The sequence below is a fragment of the Orcinus orca genome, chromosome 12 (assembly GCF_937001465.1).
Source record: "Orcinus orca chromosome 12, mOrcOrc1.1, whole genome shotgun sequence".
Taxonomy (NCBI): Eukaryota; Metazoa; Chordata; class Mammalia; order Artiodactyla; family Delphinidae; genus Orcinus; species Orcinus orca.
Window position 1 is genome coordinate 18,580,147 of NC_064570.1, and position 25,293 is coordinate 18,605,439.

Sequence of the window (25,293 nt, forward strand, 5' to 3'; positions counted from 1 at the left end):
AATGACACTTGGTAGATGCCTTACTTTGTAGGCATCTTATCTAGAGATGTGAATAAAAGACGCTCCCTTGTTCTGGGGACCAGTGATGTCTCCATTGAAATATAAGGGAATGGAACTTGGGATAAGCAGGAGGATATCAACAAGGTAAGAAACCAGGTGCCCCTAGAGTGTGAACCAAGGGAAGAAAATCTGTGCGGGGCACAAATGAAACAAAGATGGAGCCTTCAGATGCCTCTGTCTCTAAATCTCTGCTGGAGATGCAGGAGTTTGTCAAGCCTCACGTATTCCATCATAAAAGGTAGGTGACAATGTCTGCCACAACACTGAAAATTTAAATTCTGGATTTCATTTTAAACGTTAGAGTTAGAGATACAGCCTTGCTCATGATCAAATTATCCTCTACTTTGTCACCTACCTGGTCGGTAGACTTTGTGTGGTCATCTCCAGCTTTCACCTAGAAGACACATGCTGAGCAAACAAAACATTGAAATTATTTCTTATACCAGTCAGTCTGTTTCTATTATTGTCACTCTTACAAAGTAGAGAGAGGGAACATACACATTTAATAAATAGAAAATATTTATTATACAGCAGTATCAAGATATTTGACAACAGACAGTAACAAGCCAAAGGAAAACACTTTTACGAGAGCTATACAATTTGTATAAGCACATACATTAAGTGGAAAGTTTCTGTCCTTTTCTTATAGGGTATGTATGTGTATATTTCCAATTTTGAACAATGATAATTTAAGAGCTAGTACTCTACTGTATTCAGGAAAACTTTTAATCATGATAATAGTAGGCATTCAGAGTAATAATGTGACTGGCGTTGAATGTGTTCACCAAATGTCTCAGACTAAAACCTCAGGACAAACTGACATAGTATTTGAATAGTAGAAGCAGTTTTCCTGATCTAGTCTTACTTTAAAAGTATCTGAATGCACAAGTCCTGATCTTAAGAACATATGTCAGTGGCATTAAGATAAAAAACCTGTTTCACTAATAATAGATAGTATACTTTCCCTTGCTAGTTTGCCAATTAGTAGACCATATATTAAGCATTGGAACCATCCATTTTCCTCATTCTGCTTCATGACAGTGAAAATATGGAACTGAAATCCATGTTTCAGTCATGAGGTCTTTCTACCAAAGGTGTAATAAAGTAATTTTTTAAAAGGAAAGGCAGTCTATTCTTGATATAAAACTGACTAAACTTGGCAGTAGAATATGGGAAGACATAAGAAATATGAGCCTCAAACATTGGAGTGGATGTTAAATTCTGAACAAATGATGCAGTGAGTATTTAAAGAGTCTAAGATACATTTTGGCTGAGAAATCAGCAGCTTCAACATGAAGGAAGCATATTAAACACGACTGAACATAAACAAAGATACTTAAGGGGATAAGATTCATTCCCAAGTAATACAAGAAATCAAAACAGCAAGAAAAATCTCTTTTATTGGGGAGAAAAAAGGGGGAGCAAAAACGAAACAACTGGATTACATGTATGTGGATAGTATACACCGCAAATAACAAAAATAAAAAGACAAGTTATGAGTGAAAATATAGGAATAAAAGAACGTGGAAATAAAAATTAAAAGAGATCAAAAAGCGATGAATAAATAATTTGGGAAATCATGACCAGACTTAGAAGTTAGTATATGCTTTAAGCACATAAAGCTTAAGAAGCTGTGGAAAATTAAGAAAACAAACAAACCCTAAAGAAACCTGAAATAATGTAAATACTGCCATTTCAATCTTATGTTTTAATAATGATGTGTGCAAGTTTATAAAACGTACCTTTTTATTGTTACCCACAGTTTCTGCGAACTTTTCGTATAACAAATTTTCAAACCTCTTCATTAATAACATATTTCCACATCATAAAATATCTGAAAAATAAGTTCCCTCTTAGAAGAAGAGGGACCATCTGAGCAGCATATGAAAAACATTGGACCAAAGCAGTCAAACCTTCAAAGAGCTCCTGTAAATACCGATGGCAATGGTATATAAAATGTTATTTGGAACATAAATATATCTACACTATATCGGAAGACAATCTTCTCGTTGCAGTTAGATTGACATTACTTTGCACAAATTTCATTATCACAGGTATATAAGGACACAAGAACACATTCACTTGCTAGTTACAGGGACTTCAGTGACAATTAGAAAGAATTGTCATTTAAACCAATAATAGTTGCTATGAGTACACCATTGAGTTCAAAGATGGATTTGTTTCTGTAGCACATAGAAACAATGGCACCAAATACACATACTGCATCTTAGAAGTTCAACTGGTAAGTATTATTTGCTACAGTAAATGGAAGGTAACAATTTTGCCACATGGTTTGTTCTCTTTAACGTAAGGGCAAAGGAGAGCCCCCCTTGGCACACAAGTAAATCCACAAAAAGTCTTCTGCCACTCTCAAAACAATCTCTTGTCTGGACTTCTGAAATCACCAGTAAGCGAGCATCAGATATGGGAAGCTGATTTTTGCTGACTGATTTTGTTCAAAGCCCCAAGCTTATGCACTGTCTTGCTTCTCATTCCGCCCTCCCTTAGCACTCCTGATGAAATGTTTTTTGGTGATAATTTTGCTCTTATTCCTATTTTCTAAATAGAGGGAAATCACAAAGCAGCAAGGTATCCACACACCTTTCTCCAAGTGTGACAGCAAGGCTGGCACTGGATGGGGTGCAGTTGGCGAGCAGAGGCCCCTTTTGGGGCCAGTTCCCGAGTGTCCCGAAGACCAGGGGTCTGTGGGCCCAGTAGGGAGAAGGGCTTGAGAGAAATGAGCTGCTGTCCATCACTGTTCTCCGGGCGGTTCCACGCCTGCCCCTCCTTCACCCACCTGCTCTGTCTGACTCCACCATGCTCGCTGGGAATACCATGACAACGAGCTAATGATTCAACTGGGCGGTCCTCCCGGGCTGTCCCCTTCCACACGGGCCAAGGGTGTGGGCATGTGTATCTATGCACAATGGTCCGAAGAGATTATGTTGGTTGATTTTGTTCATTCTTGCGATTAAAGTTACATACTATATGGGATTGTGCTTTGTCAGAATTCCCTTTCTTCCCAGAGAAGGCTTTTGAGTAATTCAAGAATCAGAATCTTCGCCTGGATCGCTTTTTGCTGGCAGAGTCCCGCGTCTCTCGCGCTGGCCTTGCTAAGACGGCAGCCGCGATCTCTTCCCTGCCCCCGACTTCACCTCCAGCCTCCGCGTCTCCCCCAGCCTTCTGCAAGTCTCCGGAGGTGCTGGTGCCCCCTGACCCCTCCTGCTTTCCCCTGTGGACACCCCCTCCCTACAGGGTGGAAGAGCTTTGCTTATAGTCCCTCAGGATGACAGAGGCGTAGGTCGCGTTGGGAGGGGTGCAGAGCACCGACTCGGACACGGGGGAGCTGGGCGCCGAGCTGCCCGAGGCCGCCGAGTCGCGGAAGGGGGAAGGAGGCGTCAGGGCCGGCGAGTCCTCCGGAGTTGGTTTGCTGGCCGCCCGCAGCTCCTCTCCCTCCTCCCCCAGGTCGTCTTCCTCCGTGTTCCCTTCCCGCTCGTACAAGTACTCCTGCAGGAGCCTGAACCTCTCGCTGTCGTCCTCGTCGTCGTCGTCGGCCGACGGGGAGACGGGCTCCTCCCCGAAGGTGCTCAGCTGCAGCGGCAGCATCTGCAGGTGCTGCGGCGGCGCCGGGGGCGGGAAGAGGGGCCGCACCCCGTTCCCCGGAGTCCCGGGGACTGCGAGCACCGAGTTGAAATCCGGGATCCCGGTGCTGAAATTGTTGACCACTCCCTGCAGCTGGTCCAAGAGGGATTTCTGCGCTGGCGGCGGCGGCGGCGGCGGCGGCGGCTGCTGGAGGGGAGGGGGCAAGCCCCTGGGGACGGCTGGGTCGGCCAGGAAGAGGGGGGTCTCCTCTGCGGTCAGGCGGGGCGGCAGAGGCGGGGTGCTCACCACCGCGGTCGGCACGCGTCGGTGCACCACCATAGAAGGACTCCTGGGCGGGCTGAAGCCGATCGGCCGGGCACCCTCCTCCTCCACGCTGTAAAGGGTCTTGGTGCTGGTATCGGAAAAGGTCAGGCTCTTGCCGGAGCCTTGGTAACTTTTAGTGAGGGGTTTGATGACGGCTGTTTGGTTGCAGGCCGTCTCGTTGGTCTTCACGTGCACAGAGAGGCGGTGCCACATGTGCTGTCCCTTGGGCACCTGTCTTCCACCTGGTTCAGACCATGACACAGACTTGCCATTAAAACTATGAATAAAATAGAGATGGGTTTATTTGCAGATATATCATGCACACAGGGTGACATACATATAAAACATTTGTTAGCCCAGCTCAAAGCAATTTGACTCCCCCCTCGACGGTACCTATGCTTGTCCTCCACACCCCTACCCTCTCCTTATTATACATCCAACACCAAAATCTGCAGTGACCACAGGTTGCCTCTGAAGCAACCTGGGATTCCATCCACCTCAAGACAAGGTAGGACATTTTGACCTTGAGAAAAATTGTAGGGGAGAAGAGCCAGCTTGTTGTAGAAGCAGCTCTTTTCATTTAGGTCTATGATTTCACAGCTATTACACACACACCCACACACATACACACACACTCTAAGGCAATGATAAAACTGTTGCTCAGTACAAGCCTTTGAAAGATTCCAAAATTGATGGAGGAAACAAATTAAAAGTAAAATCTTAGTTACACATGGACAACAGAGCATAATGACCATAGCTATTGCCTCCCTTTCTTAGTCCCTGGAACAAATTAAAACACATGGATAAGGCTACTCTCATTGTCCTGTGAAGTTATAAAATACATCCTCTCAGTTGCCCATTCTGATATGCAGGTATTTCCTGTGTTAACAGGGGTGGCATGATTATGCCCATGGCACCTGTACAGAAGAGAAAAAAAGGAGATGACAGAAAAACCCAGACCCATGCTTCACTTAAGAGTTTCCTAACTTTCAGCTTTCTTTTTATTTCAAAGTATTATTCCTGACACAGACAGTGGATCACAATTCACATAGCAGCTAGTTTGGGATTTTCACACTGGCAGCATTTAATGAGGTGTGTTTGAAAGAGACAGAACTGGAAGGCCCAGAAAAATACACATACCCATATCCTGCTTTAGTCTTCTCGCATAGTTTGTTGCAAATGTGACAAAATTAAGATTCAGACAAAGCAGAAGTTACTGAGACCAGACTTCTGTGGGGCCTTTTCCTCATTGAGCATTGGTGAAGAAAAGTCTTAGGGTACCAGCCATCCTCCACACTTACCAATTTTCATTTTCATGGGATCCCCATAAAACCAACCAAATAGAATATATCTCTGAAGGAAAAAAAAAAGAGATGTACTGGGTGCATATACTACAAATTCTATTCTGTCTGTTCTAATAATTCTGGTCTTACTTTCGGACTCAGTTTATTTTCTGTATAATTTTTAGCGGATGGTGGTACTTTAACATAGCATACTATTAATAACAATAGTGTTAATACTTAAATAGGGAAATCATTTTTTTCTTCTTTTATTTTTTTTCAGGAGTTTGCTTTTTGTGTCCATGAAAACAACAGAGAAAGTAGCACAATAATGACACATTTTTGACATTAAAAGGAAGAGGGAAAATGAGTATTTGTTTCTTAGGTGGATATGTGACATAGACTATTTCATATCAGATTCTTTTGTTTGGAAAAATGTAGGAAATGATCAATAGTTAGCATAATGGTTTATTTAATCATTTTGAAAATACAAGAATGACTACTTCAAAAATTATATGTGAGTTCCACATTTATGATGAAGGTAGTGTTTTGACATTTCAAATTTTATAATCCTGAAAGTGAAGTGAGTCAAATAAATACAGATTTGTGTTGAAAGTCTGATATCAATTATAGAAAATTCTGGATATAAAAGTTTTAAAATAGATATAACAGGTAAAATTTTCTCATTATTTGGGAAGAAGGCAGTTCCTCCATATATCTGATAATCTATGCTGTATTTTTAATAGTCCAAGAAAAATCTCATCTCCAAAATACTATATCAAAATTAATATTTCACTCAAACGTATGCTTAATATAATCTCTAAGAATGTATATCTGCTTCTAAATGTGAAATTACTGACTTATCAACCTCTACACTCTCTTGTTCGAACAGCTGACTCTCTCCTGAGGCGAGCAAACTAAAGAATGAGCCGGTGGTGTTCTGGCAAGAGCGTCAACCAGCCAAAGGCAAGACCAGAACCCACAGCTCCTCTTCTGAGTTTGAAATTCTAGGCAAGCTCACCTCCCACTTTCACCTTTCTCAGTTTCCTCCATCTCTCACTCTACTCACACTTTTTCTCTCCTTATGCATTTAATATGCCTCTTCCAGAAAGTATAAGGCTGCCCAGTTGCCTCTCACCTTGCATAAATATGCTTTAGTGTAATTTCCAACCGCAATGCTTTGCATCCCTTTCAATTGCAATGGAAACACTTTTTCCTTCTCCAGATGCTTGCCTCTCCATGCTCATTAAGAAAATCACTAAACTAAAAGGCTGCTTGTGTCATTTAGGGGTGTGTGTGTGTGTGTGTGTGTGTGTGTGTGTATTTTAAAAACCAATTCCCTTGAGAGCTAGTCTGCCCTAATTCAATCAGTAGGCTTAGATATCCAAATGAAACATTGCCCAGCCTCCATATATGCCAGCAAAAAAGGTAACCTTGTATTGCTGGGACTTAGTTCACTCTCTGGCTCCCTCACATGGGTAGTTTTCCACCTTGTCCAGGGGTCCTATATAAGCCTCTTTTTCAATCATGTAAAAGGCATTATTAATCATCTTGCAGACAGATATGATCACAATTTAGTTATATTTAATCCAATAGCAATTTTATTCTTGTGATGGAAGATTTTCACCCTGGCTGTCAAAATTAGCAGCTTTCATTCCCCTCAGAGTCTTGCTCTAGATTTTCTGTAAAGTGCTGTTTAATTAGGAAACAGTTATAATGCCCTAGGGAATTTATCAGATTAAGAAAATTAGATTAACCTTTTTTTTTCAAGGACAAAATAAATTGCTTCCTAAAAACCAGAGTGGAGGAAAGGCACTATCTCATAGAAACTGCATCACAGGGTATAAACTTTGGTCTTTCTAGATTAGTTATTTTTAACCTATGGTTCACAGACAGCTTGAATGGTCCATGAATCTACATGTATATTAGAGCATTGTTTTTAGGCTGAATCAATATTATGTTTTTGTAGATTATGGGCTGCTATTTTTAAATGCAAAATGCTGTTATGATAAATGGTACTTCTAGATACAAGTGTAACTAAGTTTTGAGAAGCCTTTTTTCATGTTTTGTGTTCAAGTGGCCACTAATAAAGGTACAATTACTGTCACAGATTCAGGTGAAGGTTTAATAACCATTTTCGTGTGAAAGTGATTATCCTATTTGAAAAGGTGGAGAACCTATTGCTGTGATATTAAGAAGAGAAAAATTTATAAAATATGGGGCAGCAAAAAGGAATAAATGTGTTATAAAGATGCAATATTATTATGAAATAAGACTTTTATTGAAACCCGGATAACTTTAATACATTGTGTTCCAGCCATCAGCTTCTTCATTCTATTATTTAATTTTACTTGGTTCCCTAATCTTAGGAAAAGCAACCTGGTTTAGAAACACCACAGAATTGTCACAAAGCACCCGACCTTTCTTGCTCTGACTTCAAAAGACAGACATCAGACGGAACAATCTTATATTTGAAGATCAAATGCAGTAGTGTTTGGAGTAAACACCTCGAGTGGCTAAATATATTTGCTGATATTGCAGTGATTGGAGGAAATCGCTGTGAGGCCTAGGAGGGGCTAGAGACAAGGAGGATGATATGCGCTGAGAGTCCTGTAGAGCTAAGTGGGGGGAGGGCAGCGGCTCCAGCTCCAGCTCCAGCAGCCTTGGGATCTTGCTTTGGTTTTTCTTTCCTTAGATAAGTATCATAATCCCCCCAAATAGAAAACCCAGTATTTACAGCACTTTAGAGAAGAGTTGGAAGTGGGTGGTGTAAACAGATTAGTGTATCTTTTTTTTTTTTTCAGATTAGTTTACCTTTGGCATTCAGAGTGATCCTGTCTGTTTTATTTGTTTCGGTAAGTCCTAGTTACATCTGCAGAGTACACTGCTCTCTGCTCCAGAGATGTCTAAAATGGGAATAACAGTGGGTGGATGTTTGAGATCAGGAGGGACGCGTCCTGCACAAGCTGCCTGAGGGGGAAGCTTACACAACACCGGTCTCCATTATGTCCAATGCAAGTCTTTGCCACTAGGCTTAATAGCTGCACAACAGACGCAAGGATGGCATCCAGAGAGCCCAGACAAGGCAAGACCTTCCCAAGAGGAGGGAAGTCTCACTCCTTGGAATCTGAGGAGGGTAGCATTTGTTTTCTTCGAAAATGAAAATAGAAACAGGAAATGCCATTGGGTCACAGCGTGGAGAGAATGGCTCACCAAGTAAACAAGCTATAGCCGCAGGCTTGCAGACAGTTCTGCTGTGGCCCTGCAGCTACAACTGGGACATCTGGCCTTTCAAGGAGGAGGCGGTGTTGCCCTGAGACACTTCAGATGGGATGCCAGAGCTGCCCTGTTCCGGTATCTCACCTCCACCTGTTTCAGCAAGCTGGTACCAGAATGCACTTTGAACAGTGGTTCTTGTAGCACATCAGGCATAGGACTATTTGAAACCATTTGAGTCAGAGCCCTGTTTTCCCAGGCAACCCCAAGTTAGTCTTCAACACAAAGAACTCCCACTGACTCCAGTTTCCCTTCTTGAAAGCTTTCCAGAAAAAATATGCATATTTAGTATATATTCTGTGTATATATATATATTCAGTATATATATATCTATATATCTTTGGAAGCTTATCTGAACATATTTAAAATTTCTCACCTTATTGAATCACCACGTCTTATAAGGTAGAGAATCTCTGAATGTGTTGGTGAAGACAAACGCTTTTCGATATCATGAGAACATGGTAGTTTCTGATGATATTAAATCTTAAATGGCATTGTGAATTTTATCCCTCTCCCCTTTGATTCTAACCTCATCATAAGCTAATCAGAAAAACATTTGGCTTGCTGAAATATACAATATCACAAAGTCTAAATATACAGTCCTCCTTTTAGAATCTTTAGATCAATCACATTGAATATCCTAAAGTTATATGATTCAGGATAAAAGACAACATAAAGAAAATCAGTTTGCCTTTATTAAGCCTTGTGCTTTCTCCAATGAATTAATAAAGAAAAAGACATCCACAAATGAAATTACCTCATCAATAAAGTATGTAAGAGCCCATAAACTGTGTCCGGGTGTAGGGTCTACTGTCTTGAGAAAATCGACAAATCTATTTCAAACTAAAGAGTAGAATTCTGATGGTTACTAAACTTTTTCTAAGTACATTTTGAATGGCCTTCGGCTCAACCTAATGATGATTGCTGGCTGAGGAAAGAAATTCTGGTGCCAAAGTTTATTTATGACATCATGTTGGTACAGCAGCATTGTTTTAGCAGAGGTATACCAGGTGTAATTATATTCCTCCAGGAGGTATAGATGAACCTAATTATGTTCCTTTTGAAGAAAGTTCAGGTCAAGCATTACCATTTTTTTCTATGCTCCATGCTTCCAGACCTATAATTTTTTTTTTTTTTTTTTTTTTTTTGCGGTATGCGGGCCTCTCACTGTCGTGGCTTCTCCCGTTGCGGAGCACAGGCTCCGGACGCGCAGGCTCAGCGGCCATGGCTCACGGGCCCAGCCGCTCCGCGGCACGTGGGATCCTCCTGTGCCAGGGCATGAACCCCCGTCCCCTGCATCGGCAGGCGGACTCTCAACCACTGCGCCACCAGGGAAGCCCCCAGACCTATAATTTTAATAGCAAGTCTTTGGATGCTCTTCAGCAATACTTGAGTCCTCACATTTTCCCTGGAAATACAGGGCAGCTGCATTGCCCTGCAGGGATTACTCCTCAGAGGCAGGAGAGATCTAGGCAGACCATAAGGATCCAGTAGGCAGCTTTATTTCTATCACTAGTCCCTTTGCCTTGCTTGTTCACAAAAGCTGTGGAAGCCGAAGGTCACAAAAAGAACATATCTTTTTTTTTTCCCCCCACAGGAACAACCAAGGCTCAAAATAGTCAGTCTCAGTCTATGGTGCACAGCTTGGAAGCTACCAATCTTCTCCTGATCCTTTACTATCTCCAGAAAGCTTGAATAGATCTCATTTCAAAAGTTCTTTACAACCAACCTGTTAGCTTTGCTGACTGTTGCATTATTTTTCGTCACCTACCAATGATGGACCCACATTCAGCCTTTGTTTTTGCTTTTAGGCACTCACCTTTAAGTCATGAAATGTTAAGTGACTCTCTTCTCTCTCTGGCCCTGCTGTCATGACACGACAAGCACATCTACTAGTCCCATCAATCCCTTTTGACAGGCAGCCAGCAGCTGTCATAATCAGGATGTCCTTCCTGTGTTCTTGGTCAGACTCAACCCTTGGTGCAAGAAACACTCAATGCTTTTTGACTCGGGAGAATTACAGAGAATGCATCCAAGCAGACTAGAGTGGCTCTGATCTAGATGTGCAGAGTCCTCCCAGCCACCACTTATTTTTCCCTCCAAGAGTCAGTACGATTTGACTGAGACCACACACTTTCTATTGGGGCCTTTCCAGGGAATGTCAGAACACGACTTCCCAATGCACTCCACTGAGTGAAGAGAAGAGATGCTAGGGCCCCATTCACCAGGCTCCACAGCCAGGTTCAGTAGCAAACATTTGAACAAATTGGGCTCTTCTCATCTGAAGAGCTATTCAAGCCACAGACACCTCATCAGTGAGCTCCCTCCTGCTGCAGGAATGTGTACCTTTGACTCTCCCAGGAGTTTGAAGGGCTGTAAAGGAACAGCTGAAAATGACCACAGACTCCGTGCACAATGAATTGAACATGGTCTATGTTCTTTTGTTGACTTAAAGAGACACTGTCAAGATCTAAAGGTCAAAAATTGGACCAAACATGCACTGGTTTTATCAGATGGAGAAAATCTGATAAAAGCACTAAAGTTCTGGGAAAATAGCTACTTTCCTTTTTGTTTGTTTGTTTGTTTGTTTTTGCAAAACTCACTTTTTGTGGGACTCACAGAACTTTTGCTTTGTGCTCCCCAGGGCATAGGAGGCACCCAGCAAAGGCTGGTGTCCACCTCGTCAAACCGACATTATGGAATCCTTCCATAAGTTCAAATCATGGCTTTTACCTTAATGCAGACAGGATCATATCAAATATTTGTGTAGCAGCAAAAAAAAAAAAAAGGCAAAGAAAGAAAACAAAAGAGCGAGCTCTGTTTGCCAAGGAGAAGCTAACAAATTTGTGAAGGAGGAAAATTCACTTTCAAGTTTGTGAGTGGGAGTCACAAACAAAAGTGAATCTCTAGAATGGGAAAAAAATGTTGCCTCTTGCATCAAAACATAAAAAAGCAAAAAGACTAACAGCTTGACAGTGTCCTTTTAAGAACAATGGACGATCAAATTAAGGCAGTCGTGCAAACCATGGCACGTAAATGGTTCCTCGTTCTTGATGGCATGCACCACATCTGTTTCCAGGTTAGAAAGTAGGAAAACCCAGGAGAGAGAAAGCAAGGGGCAAACCACTATTTTTTCCATGCAGCTTCTCTTACACATTCACTGCAGTGTGTGGGTTTTCAAAGCTGCACATGTGCCGACGGACACTGTCTGGTGGGCGAGAATTCTGGCTGCCTCTTCCTGAAGATGGAAAAGAAAAAGATACCCAGTGAGTGAGCGGTTATACACGTAACTAGAGATGGCGATCACACCACTTGGGCGGTGCCAGGGCTGGGGTAGGGCCTAGCTTGGCTCCTGAGCCTTTCTCCACGTAACCTGCACCTGCACATCCTGGATCTTCCTTGTGTTGCCCAGCTGTTTCTTACTGCCAGGCCCAATTCTGAAAGTCACATCAGTGGAGTGCATTCTTTCTTTTACCTTGTGGGACCGTCTCTTCCCAAGCGGCAGATGCTTTCTCAGCTGTGTGTATGTGTCTATCCCAAGTTGGCTCTCTTCCCTCCACTCTTGACACTCTCCTTTATTCTTGGAGGCAGCGGACTCCACCTAAATCTTCCCACCCAACATCCCTCTTAAGGGATGCTCATGGGTCTATGTCTTACACTGTGACTTGTAGTGCTAATTTTACTCTATATTATGTTATCATAAAAGCAGTGCTGTCACTTAGCATAAAGTCACATGTATCTCTTGGCCCTCATAAGATGGAATGTATGTTGTGGTGGAAAGAAGGGAAGTGGCAAGAGATTGGGCAAGCCTCCCACCAGGGTAGAACGTCATCTCATTCCCTGGTTGGATGTCTCCTTGTACAGCACAGAGTATGTGTGTGGTAAGGGGAGAAGAGCCCTGACTTGACATGACCAGGATGATGGGGCGGCCATGTGCAGGTGGCCATGTGCAGGTGGCCTTTCCAGCATCTGTTGGAGTGAGGATACGTGGGTTTCACACAAGTTAGGGACACATGAGTTTCCCACTTTATTAGGTGGTGGGATAAAGTCATCTTAGTGACACTCCACATAAGAGGGCAGCCAATCATAGAAGAGAATTTGAGGAACAAGATGCTAAAGATGAACCGTCAGCAGGTGCTGTGAGTGGTGTGGATAAGGTCACAGTCATGAAGCCCCTATAGGGCTTTCTAGAAACTCACAAATGTTCTGTCAATCATCCTTGGGCCACCTACCCCAAGATCCTGGTGACAATTATCCAGTGTTAATCAGAAGAGGACCACAACAGCTCCAGGCAAGTCAAAGAGCTTTGTCAACTCTCCTATCTCTTTTTCCCATCAAAGCAAGCAGAAAAAGGGAAATTCAGAAGAGGGAAGAGGCAGAGATATTTCAGGAGCAGACCACGTCCCTTCCTAGTCCAAGTCTTTCAGGTTGAAGCCTGACATTGTTCTGGGAAGGAGAGATGTGAGTTTGAGGTTTGAAACAAGAATACAGTGGAATATCTTTTTAATACCTGAAAGCAAGGAATCTAGTATGAATGCAGAAGGTGAGAAAAAAGATTTTTCATAGCACAGTTGAAGGTGAAGGAGAAAAAATAAAATTGATCAATATATATATTTCCATCAAGTTTGGACCATTCAATAAGCCATTTGAAAGTACATGATCTACCCAGAACAATCTGAAGTCCTCATCCAGAGTGAAGAACTTGAAACACCTTGGTATAATTTTATTACCACTACAATAATCAATTTACTTAAGAAAATTAGACAAAGAGATAATGTTTGTTACTGAATGAGGCAAAGCAATATGACATTTAATATGCCCACCTGAAATTACAAAGGTCATGAAAACATTAGTAGTAGATGCCCAGGAATAAAAATATGATGTTTGAATATATAATGAAGTTACTGGTAGAAAAGGGCATTTCACCTGTAAACTAATGTTAAAGCAACTTCATTTCTCATGAAAGAAGGCAGAAAATACACTCAAAGCATTTGGCTTTGCCTTGCTAAACTGCCTGCATCCCCTTGAATCCTCCAATTAATTCTCCTTTAGATAATGTCTGTATGTGGCCTGGTCCAGTGGTGCTGGGAAGCCAGGACCCTGGCAGGGCTGGCTTCCTGTCCCCGTGACCAACACAGACACACGGTGGGTCCCTTATCAGAAGGGCCCTGTATTCAGGGTTTAGTGCTCTGTGGTCATCCTTTTGATACTTGTAATCATTTTATCACTTAATTTGTGTTTTGTAAGTGATGTTCCATGTGGAAACGGAGCATGCACTGGGGGTTTAGAGCCTCACCTCAAGCATGATACTGCCTCTCTGGACAGGTTTTCAGTTTCTTGTTCCTTGCACCCCCCACCCCCCCTTGGGGGCCAGAGCCCATCCAGCCTCCCACTGCCCACCCCTGACCAATGATCACTGCCACCCTCCTCCCCTGCCAGGGAACTGTGGGAACGGGTGTGGGAAGATCAGATCAGGATCAGGTGCACATGCCCAATAACATCTCAAGGCAGCTGATGGCTGTGGCCAACTCCTCCTTGAACTGGCAGGTCCACTGTGCATTTGGTGCGGAACACGGCAGGGGCGAGCCTCTCGCTCATCCTCCATGTGTGTACCTTGCCAATCCCTGTACTGTTGTTGGGATACCCTTGAGGGTTGCTGGTCTACCATGGGCTGGGGCAGGAGGCACCTGGAAAGGGGAGATGCCTGGTTCAGTTTCTCTGTGGCATCTACCCAGTGACTGGCTGGAGGGGAACCTGGCAGCCTGAGCATGTGTGCGGAGTCACTGAGTGGCTAGCTGCTGCGCCTGGCAGGGTCTGTGCTCGCTCGTCAAATATGCCCTGCAAGGGAGTACAGCGTTCCATGGCAAATAAGAAACCAAAATGACAGGTCTACAGAGAGACGGTAGAAGAAAGGAGAGGGCTTTATATTTTAGTGCCTTTAACATTTTTCCCTCTATGTTTTCAGCCAGGGGCTACGGGTTTTCATTTTGCACTGGGCCGTGCAATTGATACAGCTGGTCCTGTCTGCTGGAATGTACAGATGATGGATGATAAAAACCATGGGGAAACGTCTTGACAGCTTAGAGACTTGTTCTGCTGACATTAGCATAGGTGCACACAGTGTGGCATGAGGGACAGCTCAGCACTTGTGTCTCCTGGGGACTGGGGCAGGAAGCTCTGTGGTCTCTGTAGCTGACTTGGAAGTACTCTTGCAGTTATGGACAGTTCTGTAGTTGCTTTGGGGGTTTCAACCATATTGACAGCCAAATTTCACATAGTAACTCCAAGCAATCCCAAAACCACCTTTAACTATTGATTGAAATAGTTGAAAAAATTACAGCCTCTCCTTCATGGTTCCATTTCTTTAGTCTCTGACTTTGTGTTGAAGTGAAATGCAAATGACCTATGCATACACATCTTACTTTTATGAAAGAAGAGGATTATTAAAGGTTACAGGTCAAGACCTGAAAAATCTGATTCCAGAGTGGCCATTTTATCAACTGCATTAAATCTGAGAGAAGGAGCTGGACTTTGGGGTATTTTTAACAACCGTAGAACCATATATTCAACCAACCCCAGAGTCCGCAAGCCAGAGTAAAAGCTTGGAGGGAAAATGCAGCATATGTGGGCTTGTCAAATATAAGTCCCAAATCTGTGCTGAATCTTTTGGCAGAAACTGTGGATTTAATGAAACCCCAGAAGTTTTGTTAGAAAGATTCATCTTCAATTTCTTCTGAAAATGCAAAGCTTTTTTTTTCTTTTCTTTCTTCTCTTTCCCCCTTCCTTCCTTCCTTCCTTCCTTCCTTTTTCCTCCCTCCCTCCCTCCCTCTCTCTCTCTTTCCCTTCCTTCCTTCCTTCTTTCCTTCCTTCCTGTCTCTTTCTTTCTTTCTTTCTTTCTTTCTTCTTTTCTTCCTTTCCCTTCCTTCCTTCGTTCCTTCCTTCCTTCCTTCCTTCCTTCCTTTCTTTCTTTCTTTCTTTCTTTCTTTCTTTCTTTTCTTTCTTTCTTTCTCTTTCTTTCTCTCTCTCTCTCTCTCTCTCTCTCTCTCTCTTATCCCTTCTTGGTGTATGCATACCTTCTCCCATCTATTCCCATTGTCCAAATAACCTTTCTTTGTATAAGAGACTTTCTGTCTTTGAGTGCACTTGGTGCCATATGACTTTGCTTTTGTGTGTTATTTGCTTTACAGCTAGTCACCCCTACATTGGTTTCTGTGCTAAGAATGATTCTTTATGTGAACTTGAGAAGTTGTTACAGACGAAGTCACCCCTACATTGGTTTCTGTGCTAAGAATGATTCTTTATGTGAACTTGAGAAGTTGTTACAGACGAAGTCACCCCTACATTGGTTTCTATGCTAAGAATGATTCTTTATGTGAACTTGAGAAGTTGTTACAGACGAAGTCACCCCTACATTGGTTTCTGTGCTAAGAATGATTCTTTATGTGAACTTGAGAAGTTGTTACAGACGAAGTCACCCCTACATTGGTTTCTATGCTAAGAATGATTCTTTATCTGAACTTGAGAAGTTGTTACAGACGAGTTTTACTCCTTATAGTGTAGCAATAAGCTCACAGGACAAGGATTCAGGAGACCAGCTACTCTCTGAGTATTTGCCTCTTTCAGACTCAGTTTTTCATCCATAAAGAAGGATTGATGAAATAGTACATGTAAAAATGCTTCCAAATAGCAAAATGCTATCCCAGCTTAAGACAACTCTATTGGAGGAGCAAAGGCACAGACAAAAGACTGATGTTTTAAATCTCACTGCGTATTTAGGTTAGACTAATTCATAGTACCTCCAACTTCACTTCATTTTACTTATGGATTTTAACCACTTCCTTATTCAAGAATTTCAATAACTTCTAGGAGAAAAATATTTTCTACTAGAAACTAAGAAAATAGTTTTCTAAGAAAACTAAGAAATTAGAAAATAGTTTTCTCTCTTGCAATTTTTTTTTTTTTTCTTTTTGCCTGCAACATTAGAGACATTGAGTGGATATGTCAGGAGCCGGTAAGACTAGGTACAGTCAGGTTAGCCGTCTGTATCTGAAGTTGCATGTCTATGACAGGTTTGGAGGTGAGACTTTTAGCAGAGATAAAATGGTCTATACAATTCCAGATCGTCACCATGGAAATAATGTGGCAGCTGTCCAAAGTAATCATAAAGATTGATGGCAACCACTCAAGACCATTTTAGCAGAAGGTATCTATCTTTCCTGTTGTTATAAATAAATAGGATAATTTGTGCCTCTGATTGCCTTCCAAAGCAAAATGCATTCTTTCTATTATCTGAATTTAAATATTAATTTCTCAACATTCATTCATCAGAGTGGAAAATGGAGCTCTGACTGTATATATAGGCCCGCTGTAAATGGTAATTGTTCCACTCTTCCTTTTAATACATGCACATCTAACATAGTACAGTAAGGCTCTTTATATAAACACAATGCAGTGTGAAATATTTCTCTATTTTAAAATCCTTAATTGTAAAGATTTCTAAGTGAGATGCTATAGAGAACAATTTAATAAAATTCAATTCAATTACCATCACAGATTTGTCAAATATTAACATTTTGTCTTATTAAGTTTCCTTTCCTTCAGAAAACATTAGGGATATGTTTGAAGCCCTCTGTATATTATTCTTAATACTAATCCTCTCCTTTTAAAGAGAAAATTTGGTATATATCATCAATTGGCATATGCTAATACTTTAACATGTGTAGTCATATGTGTTAATAAATAATGTGGTAGTGTTTAGCATATTAGATTTCATATCCATAGCATCACACTATATTTCCATTCAGCAATTTGCCCTTTTGCATAGTATTATGTTAATAGATATAGCTCTAGTTCATTCACTTAAACTAAATTGAATAAATACCACACTATCAATAATATAATCAATTCTCCTACTGATGGCCATTTAGGTTGTTTCCTACATACTGCTATTTTAAGCAATACTGCAGTAAACATGCTTGGTTATATCTCTTTGCACACATATGAGAGAGCTTTTCTATGGGGTGGACCAAGAAGCAGAATTGATGGATTGTGGTAAATGCACATTTGTCTTTCTTATGTATTGCCAAATTGCTCTACAAAATGCTTGCAGAATTTACATGGTATGTGAGAATTCCTACTATTCTTTCCAATTCAGTTCATTTTTCAGACATCTTTAAAACTGAGTATTAGGAAAATTATTTTAAATATATAAACATGGAAACAATGCTAAAAATGAACCCCCATATCCCTATTACCAGCTTCAATAATAATCAATATATTTGTGAATCTTATTTCATCTATACCTGCCATTTATTTATTTTAAAACATTATGTCATTGCATCCATAAAGAATTTAGTATATATTTCTACAATATAGGTACACATTTTTATAATAAAAGGAAAAAATATTGTCACACTTAAAATACATTAATAGTGATTCCTTAATATTTGATATTAAATAGATGATATTTGAATTTCCCTGATTGTCTCATGTATATTTATTTTACTCTTGATTTTCACATCATCCCAATAAGAGCTGCACATTGTATTTTGTTGATGAGTCTTGTAAGCCTTTTTTAATCTGTAGATGTTCCCTCCTCCTTTTTGCTTGCTATTTATTTGTTGAAGAAACATGCAGATTATAGATTTTACAGATTGAGTCCCTGTAGTGTCATTTAACATGTTTCTCTGTTACTTATGTTGCCTATGATTTGATAGTTAGATCTGAAGTCTTGATCAGCTTCATGATTAATTGTATGGGAAGAATAGTTTGTTGGAGGCAGAGTTTTCTTTCTGTTATACCACACAGAGAAGCACATAAATTGTGTTTTCTATTAGTCATATTAAGATTGATCAGTGGGTTTAGATGTTGTCAGCCTGATGTACACATTATAAAACTCCCCATCAATCTTTCATCTAATGGTTTTAGCAGTAATTGATGACATTATATAGATCAATTATTTTATTACAAAACTAATAAGTGACGTTATTATCATTCTATCATCCCTTCTGTATTTGTCGACTAGATTTCTTTTTAAAAGAAGAACTTATTTTTATCAACTATTTAATTCCTCTGAGATAAAGTTCAAACAGAAAACACAAGCCCAATGGATGAGTCTTTTCTTTGTCAATGCTCAGAATGATGATTCAGTTTTCTAACATCTAGCAACAGTGATCACTGTACCACCTGTGGGACTGTTTCTATTGTCTGTTTCCCTTGTTTTTTTTTGTTGTTGTTGTTGTTGTTATATGGTTCTAACTCTTCCATGCCTAAACACATTTTATATCAGATAAGACATTATAAATATATAAAATAAGATTCTGTAGAGGTTCTAGGTTATCTCTACCAGAGTTACTTCGCCACTTTTTCTGCTAAGTAGAATGGGAAAGATCAACTCAATCCAGTCAGAAACTGAGCTGAGCAAAGTTGTTCTGCAGTTTGTATAGGAGTCAGTCTACTGTAGGGAGAAGGGTATATCGCTTCAAGACTTTTAACAGAGCATCTGGCCGTGCACTAGTACAGCTCACTTGGTGGGTCTTTATCTCCTCAGCATTGAGAGACTGTGGGATATCCTGGCTGGCTTTTCGAAGATTTATAGTTTAGATTTTTGGTCCCCCACCACACACAACTTCAGAATTAGGCACGTGTCTTAACAGGGAACCTGTATCAGGTGTTTGAGAACTTTGAGTCTCCAATCTTGTCAGTGCAGATTCAGGTGATTGCTAAAAGTGTTTTCTAGCCTGTCTCCTCAGCAATTGAAAGGCTCCATGAAAATGGACTCTCCGTGTCAGAGGTGTTTGGCTTATCTTTTAACCTTTCAGATCCAGCCAACTGCAAACATCAGCAGATGGTTTTTTTGTTTGTTTGTTTTTTGGGGTTTTTTTTGAGGTACGCAGGCCCCTCACTGTTGTGGCCTCTCCCGTTGCGGAGCGCAGGCTCCGGACGCGCAGGCTCAGCGGCCATGGCTCACGGGCCCAGCTGCTCCACGGCATGTGGGATCTTCCCGGACCGGGGCACGAACCCGTGTCCCCTGCATCGGAAGGCGGACTCTCAACCACTGCGCCACCAGGGAAACCCCTCAGCAGATGTTTTGAGGGAGAAGCTGGACATGTATTGAAGCCTCTCATGCCTTTTATTTTATCACTTCAGCCTCCAGTGACTACAAGATCTCTTCTGTCTTCTCTCCTCCCTCCACTGACACTCTGCTTGGGCCAAGTCTGGATACTCGTCCTTTTGCCAGAGCCTGGAGTTGGCAAATGCCTCCAGGGAAAAGCATCTGCAGATCATCTGCTCACTTCTCAGTTCTCCCATTTCTGATATTTTAGTTCTCACTAATCCCTGTCACTTCAGCAGCTCCCTGATGCTGAAAAAAAGATAGCTTTTGTCTTTCATACCTGTTTTCTAAACCTAAAGTATTCTTATTCTTCGCAACATTCTGCACATATTTCCTTCAGGAATTCTAAAATGTTTATCAAGTTCTTGACCACACTGCAATGTACATTATATCTTTGCCTGTCTCCTGTGATCCTTTTCACTTCTTATTATATAAGTTAATCCTTATCTTCAACAGTAGGCAAGCCATAGTTTCTGGAGGGCAGGATCCATGGACGATTTACCATTGCTTGCTAGTTTATCCCCCTTTTACCTACCCCAGTTCTTGGAAATAAAAGGAAACCATGTAATTTCTCATGCAAACTGATTACTTTTAAGAATGAAGGAAGTGCTCTTAAAAATTATGTCATGACAAAAGCCATAAACTGGGACTTTCCTGGGCATACAAAGAGACATGTGGTCATCTATTTACAGTAAATGTTGAACAAGTGATTGAATAAACAAAACAGAATGAAGAAATATTCCTAATATGAAAATAATACAGAAATAGCCCTGAGCTTCTTTATCACTTTGGTAATTGCAGGAATATCAAAAGCACTTATTATTTTTGTTACTAATTCCTAAATTAATTCTCATACTCAATATTGACCATCAAAAAATCTCCAGCAAAATTTACATTAAAAAAATAAAGTAGTAAAAATAATGTGTATATGTATTTGTGTGTGCAAAAACTAGACTATACATAAATATGTTAATGGTTTTTCTCTGTGTATTGGTAGAATTGTAGATAATTTTTATTAGCTGTTTTGTGTTTCCCTATTTTTCCAAATTCCCCACAATTAATATTTATCATTTTTTAAAATATGAAAAATAAGCAGTAACTGTTATTACAAAAAGAAATTTATAATATATAATTCAGAGGTAAAATTCCCTCTCCTTTTAGCTTTACCCCAATAAACTAAGGTATTATATGGGAGTTGTGAATATATATTATTTTTGCTGAAAAAAAATTAAAGTAAAAATTCTAAATATATATTAAAATATATGAGGAGCTACTAAGGAGAAATATCAAATATAAATTACAGAATCTGGGAAATTATACTAATATTTTGTATGTACTGAAGTCTTAATTCAAAATTTTGTAGTAAATTTAGTCTTTATACTGTAAATAAACGTTTTACTGTATGTATATTTTCAATGTTCATTCTCACATATAAGCATCTTTATTAATGAGAAAGTAAAAGCTCAAAATTAGAAAAAAAATACAACGTAAGTTACGTAAAAGGAAAAGAAAAATACCCTGCTATGTTTCCAGATAAACTTTAGGTGCCAAACTGCCAAAGTGAGTCTTTTTATTATTTTGCTCTGATTTATCACAGAGGGGGAGAGAAAGAGATTATGAAAACAACTTGCCAAAAACTAAAGTCTTCACCTCAGGATGTTCTGCAAAAAGATTTAGAGTGGCCGATGAAGCTGAACATTGGGAAGCATTTTTTTTTTTTTTTTTTGCGGCACGCGGGCCTCTCACTGTTGCGGCCTCTCCCATTGTGGAGTACAGGCTCCGGACGCACAGGCTCATTGGCCATGGCTCATGGGCCCAGCCGCTCCGCGGCATGTGGGATCCTCCCGGACCGGGGCACGAACCCCTGTCCCCTGCATCGGCAGGCGGACTCTCAACCACTGCACCACCAGGGAAGCCCTGGAAGCATTTTTTGTTGCATCTCCAGCCTGCTGCGGAAATGCCGGGCACCAGTAAACAATATGTATTAAGGATGATTCTGTTTGTATGTATCCTTATCAAATATATTCTATAATGAAATAAAATCTGAAAAGTGGATTCCTTATTGACCTATAATCATGAAAGTATATAAATTAAAATTTTTTTAAAAAGAAATTATTCCTTTGGTAAGAAGCTTAAAATTCATGATAACAAAAAAGGACCTATATCACTTGAGAACTTTGTGAGGCTTTTAATATTCTTGGCTAAAGCACTAATATTAGATATATGTTTTCACTAAAATTTATTTTATGCCACCACTTCTGTTTAAGCAGAGGCATTAATATCCCCATGTCACCACCCAGCAAACCTGAAGAGAAACTGATAGGCAATTATCATAGAATTTCTTTCACAGTATTAGAAGTACAGTCACCATAGCCGTAAAAGAAATCTTGGTTGTATCATAACCTATTGAGAAAGAGGAAGGGGAGATATTAAAACTGGTATAAGAGGACTTCTGTGTCCAGCTAAGATGTAATTCCTTGGGGTAAACCAGCTCTCCCACTGAGAACAACTAGAAAAAAACAGACAAAATATTTTTAAAAACCATTTAGAGACATTGGGATGCTGTCACGGCAGCCAGAATCCAAGGGACCAATAAGTCAGAAGGAAGAGAACTTCAGAGAGGTAAGCAGATAATCTTCAAGCTATTTTTCTCATTGGGACATTTGATGATTCTTGATACAGAAGAGCAGATGGAGAGTCCAGGCAGAGGATCTTAAGTAAGAGGCTACAGACACAAAAATTTGAGTTCAAGTCTTCCAAGGTAGCCAGGACTTGAGGAGCCAAGACCCTGAAGAGAAGGAGGTCAAGAAAAGTGACACCAACCCACCACTTGGTGGGTTTCCTTTAGAAATTTTTGCAAACTTTAGGCTGCACAAAGCACAGGATACAAAGCTAAGCAGAAAGCTGCTGAAAGTCAGTGCAGTTTTAGGTCGTCTCATAGCACTGAGACATTTAAAGACTGAAGAAATGAAGTAAATGGTGAGGACTCAGGGTCTTAAAATCCCTGATCTCAAGATCATTATCATCAGGAAAATGCAAATTAAAACTATAATTAAGTACTACTACACACCCATTAGAATGGCTATCATGTAAAAGACCATCAACACAAAATGGATCTCATACGTTCTTGGTAGGAGTGTGAAATGACAAAATCACTGTGGAAATCTCTTTGGCAGTTTCTAATAAGTTAAACGTACACCTGCCTTATCATCCAGTAATTCCACTGCTAGGCATATACCCACAAGAAATGAAAATTTATGTCCATAAAGATGTACGTGTATGTTGACTGTAGCTTTATTTGTAATACTGAGAGCTGGAAATTGCCCAAATGTCCATCAACGAAATAGATTAAATAAATTTTAGTATATTCATACAAGGTAACACTACTCAGCAATTAAAGAGAATAAACTATTGATACATGCGGGAGCAAGGATGAGTCTCATGCTGTGTGAAAGGATGGCTCATAATGTATATACCGTGAAACTATTTTAAAATGGGGAGATCAGGAGAGCATGTGTAAACAATTTGTTTTAACTCTTCCCAGTGATTAATTCATAGTGGTAGTATTAATTGTTAGACATTTCTATGGCTACTGTGGAATAACATAAACATATACTTATGATATATCCTGATTCCACCATCTGTTTCCTTGGGAACTAGGATTCTTATTATGGCATAAATGTAATATATATGTAGTACATGATAATACATGAGCTGTCCATGAATTTCTGGATCAGAAAAGCTGAGAACAGATATAGTAGGGAGTCTATGGAACACTTATTTTAAGCTACTTCTTAAGACCTACCAACTATACTATTCACTGGTAGAATATGGTAAATAGAATGTGAGTATTGTCATCTCCACTGTTAGAGATAAAGCAACTGGAGTCTGTAGAAAGGTAAATGTGAGAAACATAGTGTGATCGTATGGACCACACAGAGTGCACATTCCTAAGGAAGCGTCTTCCCAGGGACTGATGAGGATCTGGTTCTCAGACTTGCAGTCATTCTTCCCATCACTCACCACCCAGGTAAATATCACAGCACAACTTATTTTGTCTGCCCAATAAGGATAATATATCATCCAGGGTGAGATTTATATTAAACAAGCTCATATAGTGAGGTTGTTATATAACAGAATTTCAATTTCATTTGCAGTAGGAAATAAGGTAAAGGATTTAGAATACCAAAATGTATATAAATAGGGGAAGCCAATAATTAATAGTTACTTGCTCACCGGGAATCAGAAGAAGGGGTGGAGTGTGGCAAATGTCAATACTTAAACATTTGAGAGCATTAAGCCAATATAGCTTACTTCATCCTTTTAGTCTTAGGGATCACCTTGTCATTTGTACCTTAATTTTCAGAGCCCGTGACTCACCATCCCCTTCACTCATCTCAGCATCAGAGAGGTCTATGGCCGTTTCCAATGTTTGTTTGTTTGCTTTTCTCTGCTTTTGTGTCTGATCAGTCTCCCTGTCTTATAAATCAACCACATTTTAGATGTGATGGTCCATTTAATCTGGTAATAGTTCATATGTTATAGGCTTTGGAGCTAAACTACCCTGAGGTGACTGCACATCTCTATTTACTCTGAATTTTGTGAGCAATCTTACTTTTACTTTTCTTTTTACCTTTTAAGCATTTCTTTCTGTTCACTATCTTCTTCCCCAGTTGTCAGAGCCCTAGGTCAGGCCACTCTAATCTCCCACCTGGACCCTGCTACAGCCTCCTCCCAGAGTGCACCACCTCCCATCTTGCTCTCCTGTGTCCTCCACACTGAGGGTGGAGTATTAGCTCTAAAACACGTTTCTCACTAATCACAGTGCACCCCTGCTTTGTGACTGTGGTGACTTCCATTGTTCAGAGGATGAGATCCACGCTCTTGAGGTCTGTAAGGAGGCCCTGCGTGATCTGGTCTTTGCCCGCCCTTCTTGTCTACTTATCACACTTTCCTTTATTCTCACTTCCAGACATCCTGGAATTGCTTCCTGTCCTTCAGCCATCAGTGGGTTTTTTTGCTCAGAGCCTTTACACTGTGATTGTTTGACTGGTCTACCCCTTTAGCTCCCTTCCTTTCCTAGCTAACCCCTTTTCTCCTTCAGAAGTCAGTCTAAATAATTCTTAGTCCAGGGAACATTTCCAGCCTCCACACACTGGGGCTGGTTAGGTCCTCTTAATAACACTCCTGTAACACCTTGTACTTATCCTTACAAACGTTCACTACACTTGTAATTACATGTTCAATGTTTGGTCTCCTGGCTAGAATCCCATTTTCCACAAAGGCAGGGGCTGGATCTGTTTTGTTCACCACTGTATTCCCTGCCCGTGTCTCAATGGCCAGCACAAGTAGGTGCTTGAATCAATTAGTCATCAGTGCTTCTCCTCCCAATGTAAAAAGGGGTGCATCAGGCCTTGAGCTCATTCTAACCATCAGAGCAAAACAGATTTTATACTAGGATCGGCCCTAGAATAACTTTTGATTTTAAACAGTTGGAGCTAAACAAAACCTTACTAAAATTGCTTGCAATTCTATCTCTTACAATAAGACACTGACAGAATCAGTGGCTAAAGTCACAGAGCTGCCTGGTGACAGATCTACAGCCATCCTTCCAATCCCTCACCCCTCCCCTAGCTGCCCCATTATCGTAACTTCTTT

The 25,293-nt window shown here is 40.5% G+C and overlaps 1 protein-coding gene across 4 annotated transcripts in view; it reads right to left on the minus strand.

The window, feature by feature from the left end:
• Positions 1-570: 570 nt before the first annotated feature.
• GRM1 (glutamate metabotropic receptor 1) overlaps positions 571-25,293 on the minus strand; it is a 362,985-nt gene continuing 338,262 nt past the window's right edge. Inside the window, exons 9-10 of one of the 4 annotated variants that reach the window (XM_049695378.1) lie at positions 11,676-11,760; positions 4,070-4,208 (exon numbers count right to left, since the gene is read on the minus strand). In XM_049695378.1, coding sequence (XP_049551335.1) covers positions 11,700-11,760 — 61 coding nt within the window. In that variant the 3' untranslated portion in view covers positions 4,070-4,208; positions 11,676-11,699. Of the gene's footprint in view, positions 4,244-11,675; positions 11,761-25,293 lie in introns of all 4 variants that reach the window. The other 3 variants (XM_033405483.2, XM_033405479.2, XM_049695377.1) reach the window with 3 other exon arrangements.